This window comes from Mercurialis annua, linkage group LG3, assembly GCF_937616625.2.
Source record: "Mercurialis annua linkage group LG3, ddMerAnnu1.2, whole genome shotgun sequence".
Lineage (NCBI taxonomy): Eukaryota > Viridiplantae > Streptophyta > Magnoliopsida > Malpighiales > Euphorbiaceae > Mercurialis > Mercurialis annua.
The window spans coordinates 68,376,342-68,389,388 of record NC_065572.1 but is presented as its reverse complement, the minus strand read 5'-3'; the positions used below and the strand labels follow the sequence as shown (position 1 = coordinate 68,389,388).

The following is a 13,047-nucleotide window of genomic DNA, read 5'->3' as shown; positions in this document are numbered from 1 at the left end:
CAACTCAAATTATCAATCAAACACAAACTTCAAAGCCCTGCGCTTTTCTATCCCCAACCCCCGCGGTTGGTTAATTTAGGAGTAGGAGTAGTTCAAACAATAATCTCGCCTGGGTTTCTTAACCTCCATATTAATGTTTTAATTTAAATAAATCAAACCCTGTTCAACTTTTCGAACCGAACCGGTTAAAGCATCGATCCACACAGTACCCATCTATAAATTCAAAGATTCGAGTTTGGAAATATTTCCACGCGAACAGTATCAGATGAGTCTTGTGGTGTGGGAAGATCATGGATGCTGATACTAACCATTATGAAGCTTTAGGGTTACGTTACTAAGCTTACAGCAAATGAAATATCAAAAGCCTACAAGAAAAAGGCGTTAATATTGCACCCTGATAAGAGGCCTGATGATCCAAATGCTCATCATAACTTTCAAAAGTTGAAGTCTTCATATGAGATTCTAAAAGATGATAAAGCTCGAAAATTATTTGATGATCTCCTCCGAGTTAAGCGTGAGCGATATGTTCAGAGGGATTCCAAACGACAAAAGATGGTGTCCGATCTTGAAGCAAGAGAGCGAGCAGCATTCGCATCTCACCCGGTTTCTAAGGCCTGTGAAGAAGAAGAAACAATAGCCAGGAAGCTTAAAGAAGAATTAGAAAGAATTCGTGCAATGCATGTAAATAAAGTACCAGTTAAACCAACTATGCGAGCAGACCATCCAAGCGTCCGACAGTCTGCAGAGTTTGCTCGTCGAAACAAATTGGTTGGAATTGGTTATAAGTTATATGAAGATTCCATCTTAGAGAAATTAAAAAAGGCTGCTGCAGAACGTCGAGTATTGTAATCTCTCCTGGTTGTAATGTAAAGGACTGAATGTAGTAATTCATCATTTCAGTATATTTTTATTGACTAAATTCTTCACTAAACCATTAACGAAAGACCCAAGTTATTAATCAACATCAAATCTTATTATCTTTCAGTTAGAGTATCTAGGATTAGGAATTTTTAATCAGATAAAATACACCGAATTTTACTTTGGTGATATATTTGAAATAAAATGAAAGTCCGTGCCTTTAAATGACAACTTTTAAAGGTCATGATTAAAATGAAATTTCGTGTAAAGTTCGTGATTTTTTTAAAAATTAACCCTAATTTTTTTGTCTTAATATTTGTAGCACTGCCCACCTTAAAATTTATATTTTGTCCATTTTGTTCATTTATAAACTTTCAATGCAATTTTATCCATCTTATAAAAATTTCTAGGTCCGCCACTGTATAGGAGCAAGAGGTTTGAGGATATATGTGATGACATATGCGAGGATTTTGAAGGTGTCTGTCAATGCAATCTTGCAGCTAATACATGTAAACTTAAAATATGGTTTGCAGTTCAGTGATTAGTGCAACAAATTCTCCTGATTTCTTAGATTCTGAACTTTGTAACTGTATATTCCTATTTATATAAAAGATGAATAAATATTGGTTTGGGCTAAGCTGCGAATAGATAGTCATGACTCATGAGAGATTGTTGTGTGAGATGATATATTGACCATGTAAACTGTACAAATTGTTCATTTACTTACTTATTGATATGTTGTTTTTGTAGACTTTATTATAGCAAAACTCGGTAACACTTGAGGAAATTATTTTAGCTGCTCTGCTCCCTTGAGAGTGCAAATTTGGCTACTTCTGTAATGTTATGACTTATGAAGTCATTGTAATTAGAGTAATTTGGCTATTTTTTATATGACAAATTGAGTCAAACCAACAACTTAGGTATGTATTTTTCCCTATCATTTACCAATTTATGGAGTTGAGAGCTGAATTTTCTTTATCCTTTAGCTTTGTTTTGCATGTACGAGGGAATTTACAGCTTTCCAATTGTCGTATATAACTAAATATTATGTGTGTATGTAAACCTGAGGTTTAATAGCACAAATCTTGTAAGCAAAGCAATGGAAGCAATGCATTCACATACAGTTTGTTAATCGTATGCTTAATCATATAGAGTGCATTCTGATATGGTGGTTGAATTGCCGGTTGAACCAGTTGAGTAAAATTATAAAATAAACTGGGCGTACCTTGTAGGGTTCATAGCCAAGCTGCCGGTTCAATCAATTCAACTGTTGATTAGTCCAATTTTTCCGCTCCAATCCAGTTGGACTAGATTTTCGGTTCTTTTAATTATTTGGACCGGATGTTTTTTGGTTAGTTGGACTGGACAACTGAGCGGTCCATTCCGGTTCATTAATCACTAATTGCAATTGCTCCTATTTCATGTCTTGCAAGGAGGACATCTGAGGTTTTGCTTTTAAAGTATGAGCCTTGTTATTTGCTTTTGATGCGATACACAATAAAGCGTTAATTGTTGTTTAATTTTAAATTAAGAGATGTTGGAAAAGGACAGAACTTTATTGGAAAAGCTAAGCTTGGTTTTGATTATTTTTGTATGTTACAAAATTATTAAATGTGGCCACTGAGATACATTGCTGTATTTTTCTTATTTTTTATTTTCAGCTAACTGGCCTGCAACTTGGGATGGCTTACTTTTATATCAAAAGAAGGTTCATTTTGGTAAGTATGCTAATAAATAATTATCTTTCTTGATGCTGCCCACATGCAATGTCAGTGTGGTTCTTCAATTTTAAATTCAAATGTTATAATTGGGGATGTAGAAATTATTTTTAAGCTGTTTTCATAGATTAATGGCAAGATTACTGTGTTAGCTCTCCTTACTACTAACTAGTTATTAAGGGTGTTTTTGTCATTTAGATCTCTCTTCTCTAGCGGCTGCACGGAAGAGAAACGAACAAAGAGTTAATGTGGTCCCTTAATTTATAAGTCGGTGTCAATTAACTCACACTTGACCATTTTAGTTAATTTAAGGCAATACTCTAAATTGGTCAATTTATTCCAATTTAAGTTATTGCGGTCAATGAACGAGTTCATTTTGTACAATTTAAGAGTTGATTGAACCAAAATAAAAATAGTATCCATACTTAATTAAAATTATAACTATGAATTAATTGATCTCAATTCACAAGTTCATGAAGCACAAACATGGACAAACTCACACACAATCCAGTGTTATTAACAAACCTGTGTTTCCCAAATTTACATAATCCCAAAAATGGAAAAAATTGACATCTTATGTGGGAAAAAAACAAAAAAAAAAGACTGGGCATGTCATATATATATAAAAAAATCAAAATACCCAAATCATGCTAAGCCCTATAGTAGTCAAAAACAAAAAAAAATTGCGCAAAGAATTAATCTTACTCTATATGCTATGCCAATTTATATATATATCTTCATGGACAATTTACATTTCTACCAGGACCTCCATAGTAAAAATAAGTTCCCCAAACATTATTCCTGCCTTGCCTTATATCATAGCAATTTGAATGATCAGCCAAGAGATGAAGATTTGATAATGGCAATAAATTATTGTCCCAATCAACAACTTGTAAATTTCTAAAATAAGAAGCTTTTCCAAATCCTTCTGTTGCAAAATGGCCACTGCCCATTTGAGTAGATGTGTGGTAGCCTGAGGATCTTGAATTCACAATTTCTCCTCCAAATTGAACCATGCTTGCATGGCTTCTTAAATGACTGAACAAAAATGCTGGCCAGTATCCTACTAATAGTCCTGACCCGAATTCCAGCCACCAGTTTCCATGCTTTGGATCCTAAATAGAATGTACTACCTTGTTATTTTAGTACTAGTAGTAGTAGTAGGGCAAAGAAGTTACTTATGTGTGTGCATTCGGCTCGGTTATTTAATCTGTTTGTACGAAAAGTGAGTTGAAATTTGTTTTCTATCAAAATAAATCGAACTGAATTTGTTGGTTCAATTAATTCGGGTTTTGCACACCCCTAGTGATGGCTTTAGGTATCAATGTATGTAGAAAGATAGGGTAATTAACTTTTGGGAGTACTCAAAGTATCACCGTTTTGTAATTTAGTGATTAAATTTTGATTTGTTTTAACTTGAATTGCATACATGACTAACTGATTTTGGCTTATTTTGCCACATGGCAATCAATTTTAACTTATTCTTGTCTAAAAGTTTGTCACGTGTGTATAAGCGTATTTTAGCGGGAAGTTTTTAAGGAAATTTACGTGTATGTGTTTTCTGGCAGGAAATACCAAAAACTGACTAGCGCATATACATTTTTTGCTGAAAAATCTACCTTTGAAATGAAATTAAAATTTAAAAACTAAATTCTAGACGAATCAAAGTTGGTCATCAAATTGCAATAAAGCAATAATATAGGTACCATGAAAATCAATTATCTTAGAAAAGTACAAATAAATAAGAGAAGAGAAAACAAGAAAATGTGTGTTAGGACCCAAAAGCCAGTTGGAGTCAATCAAATAAAGAACCTATCTTTAATAAAGAAAACATTTTGAATAAGTTGACAGCATCAAGAAACCCCTTTGACAAGAAAAATAAAGAGAATATTTGATTTTAAAATGATTATTAGACAAAAAAAAACAAGAAAATATGTGTTTTAGTCAAAATCATGAATTATTAAAAGCTTTTGATGAACAGGAAAAACAATCCAAAATTATAAAAGAAAAAATTTACCTTCCAAACCATTAGGCCAATATCAAATTGTCTGCCATTGTAGGAGGATCTTGGAGAAATTGCAGCTCCAATTGCAATCTTATTGTTGGTCTGAACAAACCCAGAACATAATAAATTGTAGCATCCGGTTGCTTGGTATGCATCAGTCTGCAATTAAATACCAATGTCTTAATTAATCTTTACTTAATTAAGTAATCATTAAAATTTAATGAACTATATAATATCAGACTTACTGTCCAATAAGTGAAGAATCTTGGATAGTTGTCTCCATATAGCTCAGGACTAACCTGTTAAGAGATAAATAAATAACATTCTATGCACAGTAAAAAATCTAGTTCCATGAATAAAAAACAAATCATTTTGAACATGTATAAACCTACCTGCCAACCAGCTTCAATGGTATTTAGATCATTGCCAAATGAACCAGAGATGACCCAAATTTGTGACAAGCTGAACTCGTATTGATCGGCGACGCGTGGCGCCCAAACGTTTACGTTCGCCTTTGCTCCGTAATATTGATCTCCATTAACAAATACAACTGCATGCTGCAACATAATTAAAGACTTCATATCAATACCCAAAAGCTCAAACAAGGATGGCGCGAGGTGGGGTGGCCGTCTCACCCGGCTCTAAAATGTGCGAAATCGATGAGTACTGAATAATTTTTTTTAAAAGGATCGAATAATTTTTTCATTGCTAACCTCATGACCAGTGCCTGAGGAATCTCTTCTTACATGTCTTCTTAATTTTCTGCCGAATCTTTTAACAGAATTTGCTCTTAAAATATCTTTTGCAACTGTTCTTCTTATCGGCACAGTTCCTTCCGGGCATAATTGACCTGAATCTCTCCATAGCTGATAGCTCTCTGTTGCTGCTGTCTCTGTAGTCTCGTTACCTTTTGGCCTCTCTGGTGGATCCTATAAAATCATCCAAATTTAGCATTCAAATGGCAGCTACAAATGAAAATAAACATTCTAGGAAAATATTTTCCATAGAAACAAACAGAAAATAATAATTACCAATGGTTTTAATCCCTTAAGCTTTGGATGATCAAATGCCGGTTGATGATGAGATAAAACACAGTCTATTATATCACCATCAGGGCTCTGCAACAACAACTCAAGTTAATTTTTTTTGAAGAATTGACCTCACGGCCCAGCAGATTGCTGCCAGACCGCTTATACTATTTGAGCTATAACTACATATAAATAAAAACATATAAACAATTAAGACAGAAGTACCTGAATTGTCTTGACAGCAGGCTTGTTGATCTTCTTAAGATAAGCATTGATTCTTTTGAGCTTCAAAATTTCTTTATCCGGCCGGAACGTCTGATTAGCCGGAAAGCGGTGGCCGGAATCGGAGTTGATCAGTTGATCATGTGTAAGGACAGGAGAAGCAAAAACAAGAAGGAAAACAACAAAAAAAGGAATCATTGAGTGAGTGAGATTATGACAATGAGAGTTATAAGCAGCCATTTGTGTGGAATAATAATAGAACTGTTGTTGTTTCTGAGTTGTTTCTTGTTTTTGTATATATTAGTGTTGTCTTGTTCTATGTAGCATACAAAATGGTTCATTCTTAAGTTTTGTCCATGGAAATGAATCTAACTTCTTCTTCATATCCATACAAAACATAGGAAGAAAAGAAAAATAAAATACCAACAACTAATTTTGTTTACTAGCTCAATGTTTTTTTCCAAATTATAAATAAACTCTTAACTTTCTCTCTCTAACTAGCTTTCTCTCTCTATGTTTTTCAGATTCTATTGTCTTGGTTTTGTGTTCTGACACTAAAGAAGCTTCAGACAGGCATGAGCATTTTAAAATAGAGCCTGATGGGCAGAGTTGTACTTTTTCAAGTCTTGAGACATTGTAAATTTTCAAGTTATGGTCAAAATAAGGAAATTTATTATTTAACCTTTGATTGGTTTCAGAGCTTGAGTTGATTATTGAAATGAATTTACATTCTGTCATATGAGTCATATGTCATTTATTCTCTGGTTTTGTTTTTGAGGAAATAAAGGGAACCAAATATCAATCTTTTATTCTTCTAATTATGGGTTAATTATTAAGTTAATCATAAATTTTAGCGTCTTTTGCAATTATAGTATATTTAAAATTTTGATAATGTTAGATATAAATTGTTTAGCATCCATATCATCGGTAATTATTTCTTGAAAATTGTTAGGTGTTCTGAATTGTAGAAATATGATAATTCTTGTTAATATGCCAAAATTTAAAATTTATGTTGTAATTGCAACACGTGCTAAAATACTTGACTTAATTTGTATTTTATTCTTTTATATTATGGTCTTTTTGAAGAAAAAAATAACGATTAAAAATTGCAAAAAAGTAGTATAACTTTCCACTCTTCGTAGTAATTTGATGCCATTCAACATTGCAAACCCGTCAAATTTGCTATGAAATATGAAAAGTTAGATCTTTTTTTTAGTAATTTCTAAAAGTCATGTTTAAATCGTTAAAAATATAAAAAGTTGGAATTTGTTATTTTTACAAATAACCCTTAATTTCATAAGAGTTTATCAAGAATTTCCAGTTTTATTAAGGCAATGAACCAAACTATGGTCTTAATTTCTGTTATTTCATTTACCCTTTTGGTATTTTCTATTCTGTTCAAATTCTTTGTACTAGCAAGTGGTAACTAATTATGGTGTTACCACTATGAAGAAGTGGGAAATTTTGTAGACCACATTTGGCAATTTGGTAGGTCCAAATCTAATGATGCTGTTATACAAATCTCATCTCATGATCGTCAATTGTATGCTTTTCTGGTGAGTGCAAAATTCCTTTTGACTTACAGTCGACCCTCTAATAGTTAATATTCTATAACTTAATAATTCTAATAATTAATAGAAAATTGAGAGAACCAACTTCGTTTCACGTCGGATAATTAATAATTCTATTATTTTATAATTAATAAAATTTAAAATATATTCTACATGAATATTAATTATTAGAGAGATTTTTTTAAAGAAATATATAACGATTGATGATTTATTTGAGGTAATACTAACCTTAATTCATAAAGTGGAAGTTAAAATACCATCAAATTATAATTTTTTTATTCTTTTGAGTGATTGTAAAGTGTATTTAGTTAGTTTTTTTATAATATAATATTAATATTAGGTCTATTAATGTAGATGCTTTAAAATATCTTTTATAATTTTTTTTATATAAATTCAATAAATTAATAATTCTAATAATTAATAAATTTTTGATCCACCATGTGTATCAATTATCAGAGGGTCGAGTGTACTTTGCTTCAATTTACTGTTCAAAATTAAATTAGCTTCAGTTTATTGGTATTAATTAAGTTCTTAATCATGATTTTCTGGTTGACTGATAACAGACCATGTGGTTCTTGCATTTTCTGTTAAAAATCTCATGTTCTCATTTCATTATTTGTTTATTAGGTGTGGACTCAACGATAATTGATCATACAGCCAATTTGGTAGTGGTCCAGTGTTAAAGTGTGTAAAAATTGAACTAAATTCAATAACAAACACATTTAATTCATTTTAAAATAAAATAAAATAAATAAATTTTCGATTTAGTCAAGTTTTAAAAATAAAAAAAAAATTAACTTATTTTCAGTATAAACTGAACTATAATATCAAACTTACTAATTCGGCTTGATTGAATCTAATGTATATAATTTTTTTAGATCGATTATGTTTATTTTTTAGAAAATAGTTAAATTTGGTTTGAACGGAATATGCACCCTTAGTCCATTGTACACATTTGCTATTGACTATGAAACACGAAAACTTTGAGAAAATTTTGTTTTTTATTTTCGAAATGTTATGGAAATCAAAAACCCTCTGAAACTCATTCTAAATGTTTCATACCGTCTTGATAAATAAAAAATAAAAAATTAACTAGTTATAATTGATTTATTTTATTAACTGTAATACATGTATAAATAAAATTTAATATTTCTAATATTTTATAATTTTTAATATACTAGTTTCGCATTACGTGCTACGCACGTGGCTCGTAGTATGACTCGTTAATTTATATATTAAATAAATTTAATATAATTATGATAATTTATTTTATAAACAATTTATTTTAATTGAATATTATATATTTTAATTTATTAATTTTTAAAATTGATTGACATCAATAATATTTAAAAATAAGCTGGTAAAGAATAATAATAAACATATTTTAAATAAAATAGAAATCAATTACTATGAAATAGTGTGCCTTATAAGACTTGAATTACAATGAAATAGAAATCAATTACTTGTTCGGTTTCACGCTAAAAGACTTGGCAGCCAATTAAAATCCAACACAATATCTATACTATAAGGCACATTTATATGTTATTAAAATCAATAAATTATGAAATACCTATAATTGTTTTTTATTTACTGAATTCTATTATTTTTATTTTTCTTTTGATGAAACAAAACAAACACAGCAAAACTAACCAATCCACACATTCATCACTTCCCCAGGAATTTCTTCCAGCAGCTAAGCAGTCAGCCAACTGATTGCCCTGTCTCGGCAAGAAGCTCCACTGGATATTGTTATTTAGGAAATTTGTTACCTAGCTATCCAGTTAAATTATATATTTATTATTTAAATTTCTATCTTATTATTTTTAAAGATATTATTACTAAAAATTAATTATTTAAATAATAATATATTGACCAAATATATTATTTTAATTTTATAGTTTAATCAAATTAAAAGATAGGTATTCTTATTAATTTGGAGACAATTTAGTTATTTTTTACATACTAAAAACTAAATTGGAGATAATTTAGCTACCTAATTTAATTAGGACTTTAATTACAATAGTGATTAATTAAATAACTAATTAGTTAATGACTATAAAACCTTTATTTAGTAGTAAACTGAAAAGGATTATTCAGTAAATTTGCCTAACCCCCCCCAATCCGTGCTTTTATATATAGTATAGATATAAATATATATAAATATTTTTTATGTTTTTAATATTTTCATATTTTTTCCACCTAAGTCCTTTGCTCTTTTAAAATCTCATTTTCTAATGTCCGTTTCATATTATTTTGATTTTTCATTTTTGTTTTCTTGCTACTTAAGTAATTGTTTTCATTTTTCGTTTTTTTTTTTGCTACTTAAGTAATTGACGAGAGAAATGACTTGTAAGAAGGGTAAGTAATATACTAGTGATGTATTTATAAGAATATGATAATACTTAAAATGAAGAAAAAAACAATTTAATCACTTTAATTAAAATGGAAAAACCATATTAAGGTACTTATAGTACCACAGTTACCAAATTTATACTATATACCTGCAGGTCCCTTCACCAAATTTCTGTGTCAAATTGTGTCCTTAGCCATCAACAACAGCTCTATCTCTAAGGCCAATGTTTTCATTTCCCAAAGACTGAAATTCAATTTAAGTGCTCAACCAAAACTTTTAATGCATTTGGGTCCTATCCCCTTTAATCACCAGCCCCAGTCTGATCTTTTAAATTTTATGCCAAATGATCTCACCATTTACAGCATGTGATGTCATAGTCAATTAGGTGTAGGACTTTAAGGGACATGAGTAACTTATTTGACAGTGAACTAAAATTTCTGGTTTGAAAATAAAAATCTGGGTTTAATCTAAAACTATCCAGTGGTGCCTAGTAAGCAAAGATTAGATAAAATCAAGAAATGACATAGACTATATTGATAAATTATTATTATTTAAAAACAGTATTTTGAAAGCTGAATTGGTGACCGAGCGGATGAGGCCTCTAATTTTCGATTCAACATGTTCAATAATCGATTCAACTAATTAAATATTATAAATATAACAGATTTAACCGGATGTTTAATCTCCGGTTCACCATCGGTTTAATCGGGTCAATTTCTAATTCAACCACTGAATTACTTTGAGTTTATAGGCTAGATCTAACCAAATTTCCAATTTTAGAATAAGTTGGATCGGACAAATGGCTTGTTTCTTGTTCAACCAGTCGTTTTAGTCTTGATTAATAATATCATAGTAAAGGGATGTGCATTGAGTTCAAATTTAACTAAAACGAATTGAATTTATTTTACTAAACCGAACTGATTTAAAAAAAAATTGAACTAACGACTGTATTTTTTTAAACCGAATTAAATTAAATTATCGGAAAATTAAAAAAAACGAACCAAGCGAGTCAGTTAATTTGATTTTATTATAAATATTTTAGTTCGGTTTGCACTAAAATTTCATTAAAGTTTGTTTATATTCAAAATTGAACCGGACCGAATCAAAATTATCAATTCGGTTCTATTTTTTTGGACATTTCTGCCCCTAACTGTAGTGATGATGCATCCAAAGATAAAAAGTGAAATAAAATTGGTTGATTTATGTAGAATTAAAGGTTGGTGTGATTGTGCTTGACAATATTGAAGAGAATAGAGTAAGGTATGGGGCCTTAAGTTAGGTTGAGTTTTTGAGGTGCCTGGGGTACAATGCTTTTCTTTAAATTAAATTTTTGGCTCTCTTCTTTTCAGAAATACCCACTCACCCACCTTCTGCAAACTATTAAAAGAAAATTTTATGAAGAATATATAAATGGTCCACTCATTTTTTATTATAGTCACTCTCACCCAAACACAACTGGCTATTGAGATTATTAAGGTATGTGAGTGGGAGCATGCTTCCTCCTTTCCTTTAAAGTTAAGTCCATAGAGAATAGATTCCAACCCCACTCTTTACAAAGCTATGCTCAACATTTTCAATTCAAATCCTTGAATTGTAGAATGCATACAGTACACACACAGTATTCTAAGAACCGGACCGGTCGGTTCAACCAATTCGACTATGAACCACAATTGAAAATATTGTTCAACCGACTTGAATATGAACAAAAAAACATGTACGAAGCGGTGAACCGTAAAAAGCAGCATAATTTTTATAATTTTGATTATAATACATATTGACAAAATTAATTCATATATCTATGACTAACTAAATAACAAAAATACCCCTAAAAAGTAACTAACAATTTGGTCCCTCATTGTTATAAATCCTAGCAGTTACATTCAAGCAGAAAATAATAAAGATGAGGGATGTAATCAATAAAAATAATACATTTCTTAATCTTTTAAATTATTTTTGCGATAAATTAGTCTATAGTTGAAGAAGATATAAATAATTATCTATATAATTGATGAAAAAATTCATATATAAAATAGAATTGTATTTTTTATTGTTCTAACAGAGTCTTGCTATATAATGCATAAATAAATTTGAATATTTTTTTTACATTGTAGATGATTAAAATATATATTGTTTTTTTTTCAACGGTTAAATTAGTTAATCCTTATGTAGTTATGCTGGTAGTGGCTATTACCGGTTCGGCCACCAGTCCAATTTTTAAAACGGTGGAATGCATGCACACCCAAATCTTTTAATTTTCAAATTAGTGTTAGATTCTATGAAATTGGATTGTTAATTAGTTATGGGTTTTAGTAATAAAAGGCTGCCATTGCCATGCTTTTCGAAAGGAGAAAGAATAATAACGTTCAAAGGTTCAAAGTTAAAGATACATTTAGATGACAAAACCAACAATTTTAAAGAATTCCAGTGGCTTTAATTATGCATTAAGATGTGAGTATAATGGAGTAGAAGCTAGCAGTAGCACAAATAATAATTTGTAGTCACATTTATTAAAATAGGTTTTATTATCATATAGATAGAACAAGAAGGCAATAATGAATACATAATTGGCTAGTGATTAGGGTTGCGGATGACTATCTAAACAAACTTACGTAGCTAACCAATGTGAATAGAATTCATATAATACATTATCCAGAACTGATAGATATATCAATTATAGAAAAATTATTAGGTAGACTCGGTCCACCACGTCATCTGTGGACTAAATATATCATATTATGACACGTCATTAAAATAATAGCACTATCGTAATATTACTATTTAAAAGTGTAAATAAGTAGTAAATAAAATTACGATAGTGCCACTATTTTAATGACATGTCATAATGTGATAGAATAATTCACGAATAACGTGATAGACTGAATTTGCGTAAAAAAATCTCTAATTAATTATAAGTTCATAACCAAGCAACAAAGTATGATAGTTTGATATAATAATTCCATAATTTTTTGTAATATCATCTAACTTATTTCCAAATAGTTTAATTGTCTCAATTTTCATTTAAATTTCTATACTCTCTCTTTAACTAGTAAAAATTATTTTTTAAAATTGCAAAATATAATTTCTAATAATAAGAAAAATTAAAAACTATGTCAAAATTCAATTTCAAATTCCTTATAATTTAGCTGAAAGAAAAAATTAAATTCAAAATAAATAAAACAAACAATTAGTTACTAACTGGAAGAAAAAAGTTGAACAGATCATCAACTTGTTATTTTTTCTAATATTAGATGTTAAATTTTGAAATTTTGAAAAATAAATTTTGCTAATAATA

At 29.8% G+C, this 13,047-nt stretch overlaps 1 protein-coding gene and 1 pseudogene across 1 annotated transcript; one reads left to right on the top strand and one right to left on the bottom strand.

Annotated features, from left to right (window-relative positions):
* The first annotated feature begins 290 nt into the window (after positions 1 to 290).
* Positions 291 to 2,836, top strand: LOC126672906 (pre-mRNA-splicing factor cwf23-like; annotated as a pseudogene).
* A 227-nt stretch (positions 2,837 to 3,063) lies between these two features.
* Positions 3,064 to 6,422, bottom strand: LOC126674311 (uncharacterized). The gene is made up of 7 exons (XM_050368745.2): positions 5,835 to 6,422; positions 5,613 to 5,699; positions 5,295 to 5,510; positions 4,974 to 5,138; positions 4,827 to 4,880; positions 4,594 to 4,740; positions 3,064 to 3,691 (listed from the first exon to the last, which is right to left on the bottom strand). Exons 1-7 carry the CDS (start codon positions 6,069 to 6,071, stop codon positions 3,314 to 3,316), a joined length of 1,284 nt encoding a protein of 427 aa, XP_050224702.1. The 5' UTR covers positions 6,072 to 6,422; the 3' UTR covers positions 3,064 to 3,313.
* Positions 6,423 to 13,047: the final 6,625 nt, after the last annotated feature.